This window comes from Chaetodon auriga, chromosome 1 (genome assembly GCF_051107435.1).
Source record: "Chaetodon auriga isolate fChaAug3 chromosome 1, fChaAug3.hap1, whole genome shotgun sequence".
NCBI classification, from domain to species: domain Eukaryota; kingdom Metazoa; phylum Chordata; class Actinopteri; order Chaetodontiformes; family Chaetodontidae; genus Chaetodon; species Chaetodon auriga.
In genome coordinates, this window is record NC_135074.1 from 17097225 (window position 1) to 17113466 (window position 16242).

The 16242-nt window shown below is 47.6% G+C and overlaps 1 protein-coding gene across 7 annotated transcripts in view; it reads left to right on the forward strand.

The window, feature by feature from the left end:
- The window catches only part of gse1b (Gse1 coiled-coil protein b), a 172135-nt gene that overhangs the window by 148976 nt on the left and 6917 nt on the right, over window positions 1–16242 (forward strand). For 6 of the 7 annotated variants that reach the window (XM_076727067.1, XM_076727050.1, XM_076727075.1 and 3 more), the window contains 8 exons: window positions 3716–3924; window positions 10232–10398; window positions 10718–10918; window positions 12364–12531; window positions 12659–13029; window positions 13415–13748; window positions 15277–15920; window positions 16059–16171. In XM_076727067.1, coding sequence (XP_076583182.1) covers window positions 3716–3924; window positions 10232–10398; window positions 10718–10918; window positions 12364–12531; window positions 12659–13029; window positions 13415–13748; window positions 15277–15920; window positions 16059–16171 — 2207 coding nt within the window. The remainder of the gene's footprint in view (window positions 1–3715; window positions 3925–10231; window positions 10399–10717; window positions 10919–12363; window positions 12532–12658; window positions 13030–13414; window positions 13749–15276; window positions 15921–16058; window positions 16172–16242) is intronic. The other variant, XM_076727058.1, reaches the window with a different exon arrangement.

Here is a 16242-nt window from a genome sequence, read left to right on the forward strand (position 1 = left end):
GCTAGTGCGTGCTGGTGGGGTGGCATATGGATGCAGGGTTGGCTGGGCACTGCTATGCACACCAGGTGTGAAATGGACTGTTTAATTAAGTGCTGATGTTGTTGTAATGCATGCTGGGAGGGAGGTGGGTGGAGGAGGAGGGGTGGGGTGGGTGTGTTGGCGGGATGGAGAAGAGCACCTTCTGCCTGGCAGGGCTGGTGGCTGGCTACGCTTGGCTGTTTTGGCAGAGACGGCGTTGGAGGTGATGGTGGCAGAGAATTGGTCAGGGCCATTTTTGTGTAGTGTTCCTATCAAGGCTTAGTGATCCAGTGGGATTCTTTGCTATGGACCCCCCCCCCCCAACTTCCCACCTTGCCTCCTTGGTGTAGTGACGTATTTTGGCTTTTTGATTGGCTGTGTCAGTGGCTGAAGTAAAAGGTGCCGTCTATGCAGCTACACTTTGCCACAGCCTCTGACCACAACTTGGTTTGTTTGTTTGTTCCTACTGTTGGTTGTGTCTTTTGTGTGTGTGTGTGTGTGTGTGTGTGTGTGTGTGTGTGTGTGTGTGTGTGTGTGTGTGTGTGTGTGTGTGTGTGCGCACACATGCATGTGTGGCTCAGCTTGAGCGGTCAAGTGTGGAGGCAGTCTGGGAGAGTGGGACTGGTAATAGAGGAGGCGATAGAGAAAGGAGCTTCACATTAATCACACACAGCTTGGGACTGAGACAGCGCTTGATTTCTTTCTCTCTTTTCCTTGCTCTTTCCCTCTGTCTCTACCTCTTCTGTCCCTGTCTCGCTCTCCCCCAACCCCATCACCACACCACACACATACACACATCACTACACACCAAGCAAGTGACAATCAGTACAGCTAATGAAGTGCAGGTTGAGAGCTGATGAGCCTATTTTCGACTCTGGGGACGAAGGCTGTGCTTCAATCCTCCTCTTTCTCTGCCTTCTCTAGCTCCCTACAGGGCCAGCATGTATGGCCATCTTCTCTCTGTATAGATGGAATGGGAGGGGCATATGGCTGTAATGACACCGGCGTGGTGCCAGTCACATGCCTTGTATATGATTTTTCTCCTATCAGATGGCACCATGGTGTGGGGAGGGGCAGAAAAAGGGATGGATCTGGAAATTGGATCTGGAAGGTTGAAAATGGACAAGAAGAAATCTTGGAGGAGGGATGCAGGCTTGATGAGGAGGCTTATGGATACACGTGACTTTCTGTGGTTTTAACAGGAAGATACAGGGCAACATATATAGATGCACACATGCAAACATGCAGCCATGTAACATTTCCCTAAGCCCTTTCTGCCTGTAAGTGTTTATGGAAATTGTGCATTGAGTCTGACAGATCTACGTCTGGTTGGCAGGCACTGTGTTTGAAGAACAGAAGGAAAAGGAATTGGGGTGTATGAAGAGGTGGTGGGTGGGTGGTGGTTGCATGGGGTGTTGCTAGAGAAGAGGAGGAGGGAAGGATAGAAGAATAATAGCTGTTTGTGTGTTTTTTGTGTGTGTATACGTGGCGAGGAAGCAAGCCTAGAAGTGTACACAGATTCTGCAAGCTGCACGAAGACAATGAGGCCGTTTGTAGACGGTCCTTGTCTCTTTTATTTCCTTCTTCCTCTCACCTGCTTCTCTTCGTGCTCTCTTAATTATTTAGTCTTCCCTGCCTCTTCTCCTGTCTGCTTTGCCTCTACATGGAAAAGGAGGAGGAATAGGAGGAGATGGGAAGAGGGGGGTGGGCGGGTGAGAGAAATAGATGGAGTAGAGGTCTGTTGCTTAGCAGTTCAGAATCACTGTGATCACCCCCACACCACTCCTCTCTACCTCCTCCCTCCCTCCAGCCTTATTTGTTCCCCATGCTTGCTTATGCATGTTTTGAGCATGTGTGTGTCGGTGTGTGTCTGTGTGTGTCTGTGTCTGTGTGTGTGTGTGTGTGTGTGTGTGTGTGTGTGTGTGTGTGGTGAGTGAATAGGCTGTGACACTAGAGCTGTATGAAGTGTAGCTCCATTCCCCAGGCTGAGTGGGCTGCTATTGATTGGCCTAGTCTTGCACGGGAGAGTAATGGCTCTCCGAGGTGAGGCGGGGGGCGGATTAGGCCACTAATTGCCATTGTGCAGACAAGATATGCCTCCCCCCCTCAATATTCCCCCACCGTGTCCCCGCCACCCACTCACCCATCTTCACCCGTTATCTCTCTGCTTTCCTCTCTGCTCCATCTCTCACCTCACCTCGCATCTCTTTTGCACTCTCTCTTGCACTTCCCCAATCACTCCCCACGTCCTGTCATTTTTCATTTCCATGTCTTACCTCACATGTACCATCACCATCTTTTCCACACATATCTCCTGCCCCCCTCCAACCATGACTCACACATAGATTTTCAGGTTCACCTCACCACCATTATTGCTTCCCACCATTATTTACTGGTATTGATTAGCATTAGGTGTTCAAAATCAGTCAATATCCTGACCGCACCTACCATAAGCTGACGTTGTCTGTTATGTTGCCACGGAAACCGAAGCAGGGAAGAAATGGCAGTTGGGTAGAGATCTGTGGTTTTTGTTTTGATGTTGATAATTGGAAAGGAAGTAGACCTGAAACTGGCCTGAGGTTTCAGCAACCTTTTTTTTTTTACATGGCTGCATGTAAGCACATTGAGGCACAAAAGCACACTACCTGCACACACACACACACACACACACACACACACACACACACACACACACACACATAAACACACACATCTCCTGCTGTCCTTGCTGCAGCACCAAAGTGTGTGTCCCATTGAGAGGGTTGTGACCCAGTTTGACTGTGTAATGCTGCGCTCACTCGCTCGCTCGCTCTGAGCGGAAGAGGCATACGGCACACTGTACTGTCAGGTGAAGAGGCAGAGGCTGGGAGAAGGAACGAGAGGAAACAGAGAGACAACACACAAGTTAAAACAAGGAGAAAGCAAATTAGAAATTAAGAAAAGAAGGGAAGACAGAAGGATGAATAAGAGACAGAAGGGAAGAGACATTTGAGAAGGACAGAGGATGTAGCCTATATGTGGGGAGATAGAGATGCGAGGTTGGAGAGATGAAAATCACAGTGATTTAAGTATGTGAATGGGAGCAATGTCACACGAGAGCTTTGGAACTGAAGTGAGAGAAAACGAGATGTGTGGAAAGCGACGCATGTGACCAGACCGTGACCCTGCGCTACAGGGTTTCCCTGGAGGGCTTTGTTAATGTGGCACAGCTACAGCGCAGCAGAGAAGCTCATTGGGCTAGCTTTTCACCACCTGCTGTGTGTGTGTGTGTGTGTGTGTGGTGAAGGGGGGAGTTCTGTGTGTGGCTGCAAGCACCGCTGACTGTATATACATTCAGTATGGTCATTCATTTTTGTGTGTGTGTGTGTGTGTGTGTGTGTGTGTGTGTGTGTGTGTGTGTGTGTGTCCTGCATGTCAAGGCTGTGTGACTCTCACAGGGCTGCTCATCCTGATCACTGTCACTTCATAATAGGGGCCTAGGGCCATCCATCTGGCCCTCTGTGTGTGTGCATGTTATTGGTTGCCATTGTAGTGTTGCAGCCTCCTTTTATTCCCTACTGACGGATCGTACAGTACTGTTGTTACATTTGCCTTTTTATTAAGAGAGCAAAACACAGACTAGAGCTTATCTTTTATACTTTCTTTCACTGTACTTTAATAATAATAATAATAATAATTTGTCTCTGTCTTTCTCCAGCTGCATCTTCCATCAGCAGTGAGTCCTCTCCAGTGTCCTCCCCGGCCACTAACCACAGCTCTCCAGTCAGCACACCCAAGAGGGGTCCACTCGGTCCAGGACCCGTCCTGGTTCCCCCAGCAGGCCACAGCGTGCCAAACACTCCACCTGTAGTCACCATTGCTCCAACAAAGACGAGCAACGGCCTGTGGAGGAACGAGGGACGCCAGGTAAAATCAAATTCAAACGCCCGTCTCACTGACCTTGAGCCTGCTCTCTTCCTTTCTTTGGCTTTCCCTGTTTCCTTTCAATTGCTCTCTCTGAAGTCTCAGATTCCTGTGTATTTTCCTCTCTCTCTCTCTCTCTCTCTCTCTCTCTCTCTCTCTCTCTCATAACTGGCTGTTATATCAACATTCAAATGTTCTCATTCTTCAGCCTCAGCTTCAGCTAGCACACACATGCACAGAGAGAGGCTCTCGAGGGATTATGGATTTTGTAGATGGCCTGTAACCCAAAGATTGGTAGTAGGCATTTGACAAATGTACATGCAACATAGCTGGTAGGCCTATGAACGTCTGCTTCCTCCAAAACCTCCCCTCACCACCCCCCCGCCCTCATGGCTCCATGCGTTAAACAATGCCAGCTGCCAGTGGGACATCGAGGTGACAGCCTCAACGGCAGCTAACATCTGTGCCCCTCCAGCCCCCCTCCCACTTAGCCCTCTTGCCCTCAGCCCCTCCCAATTCCAGAGCCTTTAGCCTCCTAACCCCCCCACCTCCAGCCGCGCCCTCTTCACTCAAGCAGTCAAGTGCATCCTCTGCCTTGTCACCCCGGACACCCTCTCTCTGTTACGTAGTGGGTGAGGGAGAACGAGGGAGGGAGAGGGAGAGCTGCTTGCTTTGATAAGGAGTGGATTATGGATTATGGCCTTGCTTTAAGCCTTCTTATCTCAGCTCAGGGCTAATAGTTGAGGCCAAGCGCACGGTTATGAACAGCACTCTGCAACATGCGGAAACTCTCCGAGACACTTTGACGGTTCCCCGGAGACAGAGAGAAGGGGGATAGCAAAGGGTGAGTGAGGAGGTCAGCCAGCCAGCAGTGTGTGGTAGCATTTAGGCCATTGTCCTCTACCCTGGACAACCCCCCTGACCCTCCCCCCCATAGTTATAGCTTTTACGAAAGGACCCTTATGTAGTTCAAGGGTCAACCAAAGCTGGGAGGTTCTGGAGAGACAGGGGAGCTGTCTCAATGATGTCACTCTTTACGCCATTCCTTCAGCATAGCAAGTTTCAAAGAGCAGAAGAAGAAATAAAGGGACAGAAGCACCCGCCACTCCCGTCCCCACAGCCATATATTCTAGCTGTATGTTTGTGTGCATCTGCTTGTGTGCTTTTGCATGCTGTTTTTCTGTGTGCAGGAGGTCAAGCTCAAATTGAAAAGGTCGTGTCACTGGGTTTACAGTGCCTCTAGCAGGCCGGGGCCACCCAGCCAAAGAATGAGGAGGTTAAGGGAGGTGATGTGGACAAGGGAGAGGTTGAGATGAGGGGGTAGAGGTTGGGGGGATAGGAGCAGGGATGCGTCATGAATGCCAGCGTCATAGCATCTCCCCTTTTTCTGCGGTGCCGCTTCAGCGAGCACATATCAGCCTGTGATCAGTCACAAAGAGCCACGGGGACGTAAAGGACACACATACAATACAGAAGCACCATCAAAATGTTCCAGTTAGACAAAGATGATATTGTCTGGAGCAGCCACTGCTAATCACTGACCAGGGAGGATGCATCAGAGAAGAAGGGCACTTTTACCCTCGCCTTTACCCTTGTCTTCATCTCTTACCCTCTGTGTCTACTGTTATCTTTCACTTTTTACCCCGAATCTTTTCTTGGTTAAAATACTTGTCTACCGTGTCATTACCAGCCTGTATTTTTCCATATGACAGTAATGGCATGGTGAAATCAAGTGTTGGGCGCAGTGACAAGTGGACACACACAGCCAGAAATGAAGATGTAAAGACAAAACAAGAGTCTGATAGAAGGCGGAGAAATACAGGGAAAACAGTTACATGCAGAGGCAGCAGTCTGTTGTCTGGATCTCCTTTAAGGCATCCGTGAAAATCTTGTTTGTCGCTGTATGTATGTGTGTGTCCTGCTCTCTGTGTGTTAGAAGGGTTGATTAGTGTCTCTCTGGCTGAGATATGAGTCTGTCTTTCAGAGGGGGGTGATGGGCAAGGCAGCGAAGGAGGGAGGGCTTGGTGCGTTGGCATTTTGCTTTAATGACTGCAGGAGTCTGCTCCCGCTGCTGCCTGTAATTGCTTTTTAATTGGCAATTTGGATTCATGGCTCCATCTGAGAGGCGTAAACGAGCGCTCTACAATGCGCGGGGTCTCCCACCCTTGCTGGGGGTTACAGGGGCCTGGCTGACACAGAGGAAGATGGCTGTTAATGGATGTGTCTTTGAGTCTGAGTGCTTGTGTTTGCGCTCTGTACTGTGTATATGGCACGCTGCTGGTGAATAGTGTGTGTTTGAGAATAGAAGGCTGTTTTTTGTCAGTGTGAAAGGTCAAAATGGGATGGCTGGTTGGTGGTTGGTTGGTAGGTGCCTGAGTGACTAAGGTCTCTCTCTAATGGGGATGGGAGCTTCTGTCTTTGTGGTGTGTGTTTTTCCAAGGTGCTGACCTGTTACACCTACACCTTTTGCATGTTTTTCTACAGGCGTGCATCCACACATGCATATGCAGGCAGGCACAAGCAGGGACTAAACTGAAAAGATGTACATGCAGCCATGTGCACACGTTCTCATTTACAAACTGGCTCCTGCATTCCTTTTTTTTTCATCTGGTTTTCAGTGACAATAGTAATTGTAAAAAGAGGAAGCAGAAGACAGTCAGTAGCAAAATTGCAGCAGCAGCAGCACCGTGCTTTGTTGCTTTACAGGCATCTTTGTTCCATCCTCTCATGATGGGATTTCTGTGAAATTTGTTAGAAAGGAACAGTTGATTCAATTTTAGTGGTATCTCTGTCTGGCAATTGCATCAATTGACATTTATTGAGTCATAGCTATGATTATGAAACCATGCTGCTGTCACACACAAACTCTGTTTATGAATCGTATTGAACACAGATTCAACATTTGATTCACACCAGCCGTTGGTCAGCAGATCGATACCAGGTAAGCGGAGTTCAACATTCGATTATGATAGGCCGTTTGTACGTTAGAATTGTTGCTTCTATTTTACTTAAAAATTGCTAGTTTACTGATCCGTGTTCAGCTTGTTGTCCTAGATTTGAGCAGTATTTCTATTTCTGTCTCCCTCTAAGTCGTTCTTGGCTTTCAAACTTGATAGTACTTTTACAGTGAGACGATCTTACATTTAGTCTCTCATTAATCTAAAATAGATTTTAGTCCATATCTTATTCTTATATTCACCATAGGTATATTTTTTACATTTCTATTCATTACTTTAATTGCCTGAGAGATTGTGGCTAGCGTTGAGGCCATCTGTTGAAATGATAAAATGAAACCACAGAAGTGACCTTTTATTTAGCAGGGTTTCAGTTATGCAATGTTTGGTCTACACAGCAAAAGCAAATGTTTAAATTTTGAATGCAATCTAAGCGGTTAAGTAACACTTTTGAAACACGTGGACATGCTGAAGAAGAGAATACTTACTGAGAAACAATGACTGTCTTTAGGTTTCACATACTGGTGTTTACATGTTAAACGTGTCACATGTTCCTAGGGTTTACAGCTTTGAGGTAAAATGTGCTGTGTTAAAAACAGTAAGAAACCAGTTTACCTCCTGATTCTGACATATATGGTCTAGGAGATGAAACCACTGACAGTCTGCGTCCAGACTTCTCTGCTGATGGCACACCTGAAGAGAGTCTTTCCAATAATGGCCCTGATGTGCTGGTCGAGCTCAGATAACTGGACAAGCTTTTCTCCTGCAGCAGTCACTGTCTCTGTTCTGAGTTTGCTCAGGTGCCCCTCTGTCTTCAAATTTTCGGCACTCTTGACTCCTCTTTCAGCTTTTCAGCTTCTCTTCAGATTGTTTCAGACCTGTGTGTGTCCACGTGGCCCTGCAGTCTCATGGCCTTTTATGGGGATTGGCGGCATGTTTACCTATGCTAATCAGGAACAACTGGCATGCACTTTCAATTTACAAAGGCAATGGGATTAACCATTATTAGAACACAGGTGCAAACAGTTCTGAGGTTTGAGAGCATGTCATGAATCTGATGTGGATTTTTGTCAGGACCTTTCTCAAGAGCAAATTTAAGAAAAAAGATATTGGTGGCTGAGGCCCATTGAGATTGACATTGACAATTAATCTATAGCAATATTTTCTAAGACCATCATATGTTTGTGGCATCGCTGTCCTGTGAGAAGCACACATCTCTAAAAAGTTAACTGTTCATGGGCTCAGAAAAGCAGCCCTCACAAGTGTGATATTTGCATCTGACATGTGGAGTACAAGTGAGAAGTTGCATAAAGTAGAAACATTTTCCCATTTATACTTAAGTACGTTACTTGAGTAAATATACTTTGTTACATTCCACCAATGTCAGGGTGCCACCTGCTCCTCACACACATGTCAACAAACAAAAATAAATTCATAAATGCATCCACCTGCAGCATCAGTGAGCTGCAGCTTTGCCAAACACTGATCACTTGGTTAGCAAAAATGTCATCATTGTGATAATAGCAATTGATTAAGTGACAGATAATGTGATAGAAAGCTGCTCCGCCTGTTTTTACTGGCATAGTACTGGAGAGGCATTTCTCTGCAGTATTATGTACCTGCAGCAATACATCCTTCTAATACTCATGAGGGGCGGGACTGGACAAATACAAGCAGTGTGTGAGTGCATGGCTTAATCTGCAGGTTGATGTGGGTTAAGAAAAGAAATCTGAGGAAATGAGGGTCTGCCTGCCTGCCACAAATATCATGAGGGCTTTTACTAAGACTTCCAGACAGCCACCCATCAGCTCTCGTTGGACAGTGAGGAAGGAAAGAAGGCTTTGTGGAAGAAGAACAAGGAGCAAAGAGAAAACAGAGAGCCCAGCATCTTTCAGCTCCAGAGCCACTATCTGATATTGACTTCTTTTGACATATATGAACCTCTTTTCCACTTGGCTGCTGATTGGGAGGGAATGTCCAACTTCTCTCCATGCTCATAAAGCTTGGAAAGGACGGGAGTGGGGTGGGGGGTTTACAGGGACAGAGGGTTTGAGTAGAGTGCCTTACTGTTTAGTGAAGCGCAACAAACAGCAAGGAGCAAACAGTAACATTAAACTACTGGAAAGTGGGGGCATCTAAGAACCAAAGGGGGATGTGGGGAGTCTAAACATTAGAGGCATTTAAGATTGGATGTTAGCACATCAGTGTCAGCCTGGGTCAGTGGCTGCAGAGCAGGACGTGGAGGTAATGGCTCCCTAAATTGGATTTATTTTATCAGAGGCAGTCATGAGGGAGAGGACAGTGCAGCTGTAGGGTCTGTCTCTTATTCCAGGGAGCCAAGAGGTTAATTTAGTGGGGCAAGAGCTGCCTTGTTCACTCCTCCTCTCAATGTCTTCATCTCTATATTCCCTTTCTTCCCTCTTTCCATTCCTTCCAGTTGTTCCCTTGCCAACTTCAACTCGAAGTCTCATTTTGCCGGAGATAACTGTTCCTTCATACCTGTTAAAATCCTCCTTGACTGTATATTCCTCCATAAACAATTTCCTTGTGCACCTTACAAGGGTTGTAAGTTCCTCTGTTCTGATAGCATTTGTAGGCAGAGGGAAACCAAAGCTTCAGAAAATGCACTCCCACTCCCACAGCAGGATGTCTTTGTAGCTCTGAAACAGTGTATGTGCCTGCTGAGTGCGTATGTGTGTTTGTTGTGGGATTGGATAAGTGAGACCAGGCTTGCTGCCAAAGGGAGAGAGAGAGAGGGAGGTGAAAGAGAAGAGGAGAGAGAGAGAGAGAGAGAGAGAGAGAGAGAGAGAGAGAGAGAGAGAGAGAGAGAGAGAGAGAGAGAGAGAGAGGCAGAGAGGCAGAGGGGTGTTACTTTTTGGACTTTGTCTTCCCTGTAGATGTTACTCCGTGTAAGTTATGTGCACACACGCACACACACTTTGCCAAGATCAAAGTTGTCATCTCTCTAGGAGCACTGCTGTTGTACATCTACCATTACCACATTCTCATCGATCATAAGGACGACATCTCTTGTTTACAATTAGAGAATAGCGGTGGGGTGGTTTTTTTTTTGTTGTTTTTTTAACACTCTCTGCCTGCTTCCTCCGTTTCAACATGTATTCCCCTCAGAGAAATGTTGTTTTGTCTATTTTTACAGGGCGGTGGTTTGTTTAAGAAAGAGGATAAAAGTGCCTGAGGTGGGAAGAGAGAGTGAGGGAAGCTGCTGCACCATAAACAGGCCTTTTCTTCCCCCTGTCTCCCCCCACACGGGATGGACTCCATGAGCATTGACAACCGTGACGGTCACAGGTCCTCACGAACAATGACTAAGACTCTCTCTCTGTATCTCTCTCCAGGCTGACTCGGGGCCTCGTGGGGCCAGCAGGGAACGTCTGGGTGCAGAGGGGACCCTCCCCCAGGAAAAGGGTGGCCCCTCAGTCCCTGCCCACCTCCTGGGAAACCCCTATGCCTTTGGTCTCACCCCCGGTGCTGTCATGCAGGATTCACGTTTCCAGCCCCTCAAGTGAGTCACACACTGCTCTGCCTGTTTCTCTGGATTTGTTCACACACACATGAGTTCACATGTTTTCAATTTCAGTGGAACTAACTACACACTTTGAAAAAAAAGTGTATGATCAATAATTCATGGGTTTGTTGAGCTCACTGGAATAAGCAGTTTCAACAAATATACAGGCATTGGTCCTGTTGGTGTTGGTGCAGAGAAACAATTAGAATTTATAGCTTCTTGGTGAAAATCTGCCATTTTGCACAAATGTATGCGTGAACAATGAATATATACACATCAAATGAACCATGACTTTTCTCTGTTGCTGTCTCTTCAGTCTGCCCAGACAGTTGCCTAACGCAGTGCCCCCTGGTCCTGTACCAGAAGAGTACCTCCGTGGTTTCCGGCCCTATGCCACGACTGAGGATGCTCTCCGCATGCCCTCTCTGCCCTTGGGCCTGGACCCGGCCACTGCAGCTGCCGCAGCTGCCTACTACCACCCGAGCTACCTGCCCCACCCTTCCTTCACGCCATACAGGTAAGCCTCTCCATTAATTTGTTTTGTCGACTTGGCACCCTTGTCCTTTGAGAGTAAATTGTGCAAACCAGTGCATATGACTGAACTAAGTATTGGTACTGCTCAGCAGTAAACACATTAGTATATAGCTGACCTTGAATTCATGTTCCCAGAGGGAGAATATTTTGTTGATGTACTTGTATTTATTTAACTGGGTGAGAGATTTCATTGAGTTGAAGAGAGATGGTACTAAGACCGATTGCAGTACAATTTTAAAAAATCAGGTTCCAGGTAAACAAAAGGCAAAGTCACAGAATGACATATACTGAATAAGCAAACTCACACTATCAGCATGTGCAGGAAGGAAGTTCCTGAGTATCACTTAAAACAATTGTACTTCTGCACTGAGCACTCGGGTACCTATTCGCAACACATAAGAGCAGAGTTTATCATATCGGACGCACTGGGTCCTAAATAAAAGCTTTATATATTGCACTATATGACAGGCTGCTGCTATGAAGTTTGCTCTTTTTGACAGGTATTTTACCCAAGACAAGATTCAGCATAAAACATGAAAGATAATAGTAGACTTAGAGGTCCCTAATTTTTTTTTTTTTTTTCTTGCAGAGGCAAACAAAGCTCTTTATCGGGTACTCTCCGTAACTGTGCATTATTAATGAAGGGGTTGTATTCATTTTGAAGTTTCCTCAACCCAGCCAGTTAATAGACTCCTTTTCTTTGTCTTTTTCCAAGATAGGTTATGCCTATGGATAAAATATGGACATAGAGCCATGGCTGGTTTTGCCACTTACCTCTGGAGCTTGTCCATGCATGCTTTTTGGGAAATTACCAGAAAATAATCCCTGATTTGTTTATACATCTGGAATAAGATGTATCCTGCTCACCAATGTGTTTTGTCCATTCTCTCACAAGGAAAATTAGGTTTTGCTTGCTGCACTTTGGTGTTCTTAACAGCCCAGTGATCATACAGAGAAAACGCCAGCAGCAGCAAATCTGTTTGCGATATTTGTTTGAAAAATGGATTGTTTTTAAATGTATGCTACCTATGATCATGTGGACTGTGTGTGCTGAGAAGGACCCTGCTTGCTTTGGGCTATCACACAGGCTGCGTGCCCCTGGTCTGTCAACCCAGCAAGATCAGAGGACTGCAGCACCCATCACACGCTGCGCTGTAATGGATTTAATGAGGGGGAGAGCAGTGGATGTCACACACACACAAAAAACACACAGCTGCGCATCAACACACAGCACAGTCTCTTGCTAGCTGTGTGGTGATTGAGGTTAGCTGACAGACACTGCTGCTTTCTTGAAAGATGGAAGAGCCTGTGATGTCGCTTCTTCGGGAGGCACACAGGTTAATGAAAGTGAATGCTGCTCTGTCACACGGGGAGACTGACTCCTTCTCTTTCTCTTTTCTTTTTCTTATTGCAATCCTCATCTCCCAGGATGGATGACCCGTTCTGCCTTTCTGCTTTGAGGTCACCTTTCTATTCATTGCCAGCAGGGGGAGCTTTACCCCCCATCCATCCCTCCGCTGTCCACATGCACCTGCCAGGGGTCCGCTACCCTGGAGATTTCACACACCCTTCACTGTCAGCTCTGCAGTCTGAGAGGTAAAGTCTCCTTAATTCACCTATAGGTGCAGCCACAAGTTACACACACACAGCAGATCTTAAGTATTGTCCTTTCCAATGTCACTGATCTTTCCTCGTCTGTTTCCCTGTCCACTTTGCTTTTCAGGCTTCAGCTGGAGGATGAGCTGCGGCAGAGAGAGAGGGAGCGCGAACGAGAACGCGAGCGCGAAAAAGAGAGAGAGCGGGAGGCGGAGAGAGAGAAAGAGCGGGAGAGAGAACGAGAGCGGGAGAGAGAGCGGGAGAAGGAGTTGGAGAGGGAGAGAGAGAGGGAGCGTGAGCGCGAGAGAGAGCGCGAGAGAGAACGGGAGAAGGAGCGAGAAAGAGAGAAGGAACTGGAGAGGCAGAAGGAGAGAGCACTGAGGGAGAAGGAGCTGCAGGCGTCCAAGGCCATGGAGAGCCACTATCTGGCTGAGCTCCATGCCATGAGGGGGCAGGAGGACCGAAACAAGCATGAGAGGCTCACCCCTAATCGGGCTGGTATGTGTCTGTGCCGGCCCTGTAGCTTCCTTAAGCTGCAATCAGACTGCTTGTCCCTATAATCACTTCATATCAACTAGAGCTGAAACAGGTCGTCAAACTGTATCTGCCACAGTTGATGATAATCAGTTACTCTTTTTTTAAGCAGTTTCCTTAAAAACTCAGTGGTTGCAGCTTCTCAGATGTAAACATTTGCTGGTTTACTTAATTTTCTATGATAGTAAACTGAATATTTTGGGGTTTTGGGCTGGTGGTGAGACAAAATAATTTGAAGACATCACCTTATGCAGATGAACGAAATAATCGCTGAATTGAGAAAACAATCATAAAATGAAAATAAAGTTTCGCTGCAGCCCAAATATTTATGCTGACCTTTCTCCTTCAGCAGATAAAACCAAAGAGCCCGTCCCTCCAGCTCCCAAACCAGTCCCACCAGGACTCCACTCTTCAATGGTCCAATCACATCATCCTGTCCCTGGTCTGATCTCTGGCCACGGCCTCTACATGGGGCCCAGCGCTGTAGGGCCGGGGCTCTCGGCCTCAATGATGGCTCAGAGGACCAATGAGGAGGAGAGGTGGTTGGCGCGGCAGCGCAAGCTGCGGCAGGAGAAAGAGGATCGTCAGTACCAGGTGTCTGAATTCCGCCAGCAGGTTCTGGAGCAGCACCTGGACATGGGCCGGCCAGGTGACGTGCCGGATCACAGGACAGACTCGCACAGGTGAGACAACACTCACAAGGCTAAATGCACTGCAGTCCAGCCAGCATGCACAGAAATTTCAAACCCACTTGAATTATTCAACCACATGCCGTGGCAGTATTTAATTCCACGTGACTTGACACATGCAGAGTTGTTTCACCCATGCTATCTGATAGAGACAAGGAGTTCAGGGGTCTCTGCAACACCAAAACACATGCATGAAAACACTATTTTTGGGGCGTTTGACTGTCTGTCTCTGCTAGCCTGATAGGGACAGTTGTGCCTGTGTTTTGAAGCCTCAGAAGTTGGCAGGCTTTAGAAGTTTGTTTTCAGGCAGAAGTGGAAAAAAGATAAACCCTGTCAGAAGCATCACATCTACTCTATTTCTGTCCATGCTTCCTTCCAGGGCTGACATGTAGGCAAACAGGCAGCTATGTTTAGGTGTTGATGTAGGGCATAAAGTGGGGTCCTGCTGACTGCTGTTTCATGAGTAGTGGGTAGGGGTTTCAAACAGGCAGCGAGCGGGACGGCTAAGATACACAAAGGCTAATTCTCGGCTAATCCTCTCAACCTTGCACAGCATAAGCTCCCTACTTACCCTCCTTTGTTGCTGTGCCTGTGTTTGTGTTGTTGTGTTTAATTCAGAAGTGAGGTTGTGGTTAATGCTGAACTGGTAGAACAGGATAGACACACATGTCCACTATCAGTCACCCTACGGTATAATCGCAGAATCACAGCTCACAGCCTGCAGATTGCAGATAACGCACACACATTTGCTCGCACACACATAGAAATGCAAACACAAACAGGAGGCATAGATAATTTGACTGGTCATGCAGTGTGTACTCCAGCCAGGTTTGATTTGGAGAGACGATAGAGACGTTGTCCATCAGCCAGCTGCCTCTCTTTCTTCCTCACTGTCTGCCATTTCTTCTCCACCACTGCACCATTATTCCTTTTCAGATCTCTCTTTTTGCCCTTCCTCCCTTTACATATATAAAGAATGATTCCCTTTCTAACAATCCATCCTACGTCAGTAATTCTCTCTGTCAGCCTGTCTGTCAGGACAACATTTCTCCTGGCCTCTTCTTCAGTAGACCACTCTGTGAACTTGCTCTCTCCCTCGTCGTGTGTGTGTGTGTGTGTGTGTGTGTGTGTGTGTGTGTGTGTGCGTGTGTGTGCGTGTGTGCGTGTGCGTGTGTGCGCGCGCGTGCGTGCGTGCGTGCGTGCGTGCGCGCGCGCGTGCCGCACTGCAAGGACCTAGCAGATCAAAAACAGGCCTGTATATCTGGAGGACATTGTGTGCCTTGGCCACATCCTCTCTCTGCTCTGGGCTACTCTGTCTGGGCTTGATAACACTGTTTTGCACAGATACCCAAGCTCACAGACATACTGACAGGGATGAAGGGGAAATAGGCAAGACATGTAAGCACTGTGGTGTTTCTCTGCATCGATAGGACAACACTATTAATCAATTTTAGAAGCGATACAGACATTGTACTGTATTTCTAACAGATGGACGTGACCCCATTCCATTGTGTCTCTACAGATCCATACCAAATCACCATGAACCAGGAAGCCGGGACCTCCACCCTCACTTAGGGGCCCCTCCGCCACTCATCTCCCCCAAACCTCCTCAGCCACCACGTGAACACCACCCTCCGCCTCCCACCACCCTGTGGAACCCTGCATCTCTTATAGAAACAACATCAGAGTCCAGGCGTAACCATGAGCCCTCAGGGATGGGACACTATGAGCTCAGTCGGCTGCCGCCAGGGCCCTCGAAATACGAGGACGGTGCACGAAGGAGAGAAGGGGGAGCGATGGAGAAGTATCCCCAGCTGAGAGGTCCTCCGGGCCTGCCGGAGCCCAGCACATTCCTTGCTGATCTGGAGAAATCCACCCAGTCCTTCTTCAGCCAGCAGAGGGCATCGCTGTCCCTGTCCAGCCAGTATGAATTGGAGGGAGCCATGAAAAGCAATGCTGGACTAAAGAGCCTCCAGGGACACCAAGGGTACAGTAGACATGGACAAGGGCTAGGAATGGTTGCCGGGCCAGGGATGGGACAGGTAGCCACACTGGGGATGGGTCCAGACACAATGCTGATCTATGACGAGTTCCTTCAGCAGCACCGAAGGCCCGTCAGCAAGCTGGACCTGGAGGAGAAGAGGAGAAGGGAGGCCAGGGAGAAAGGTACTCGCCATGGGAATGCTGTAGCACTACACCTGATAATGTGCACTCGTACATGCTTTGAAAAATCCTGCACTATATCTTTTTATTAGTGGATTAAAAAAAGTGGGGTGTCAATAGTGACCTTTTTGTTTGCTGCAGGTTACTACTATGAGCTGGATGACTCATACGATGAGAGTGATGAGGAGGAGGTGAGAGCCCATCTCAGGAGAGTAGCAGAGCAGCCCCCACTCAAATTGGATGACTCCACAGAGGTAAAGCACCTGCCAACACATACGCTGTCTGTGCTTTTCTCCATGAAGGCACGCTCAAGCACTCATGAGCG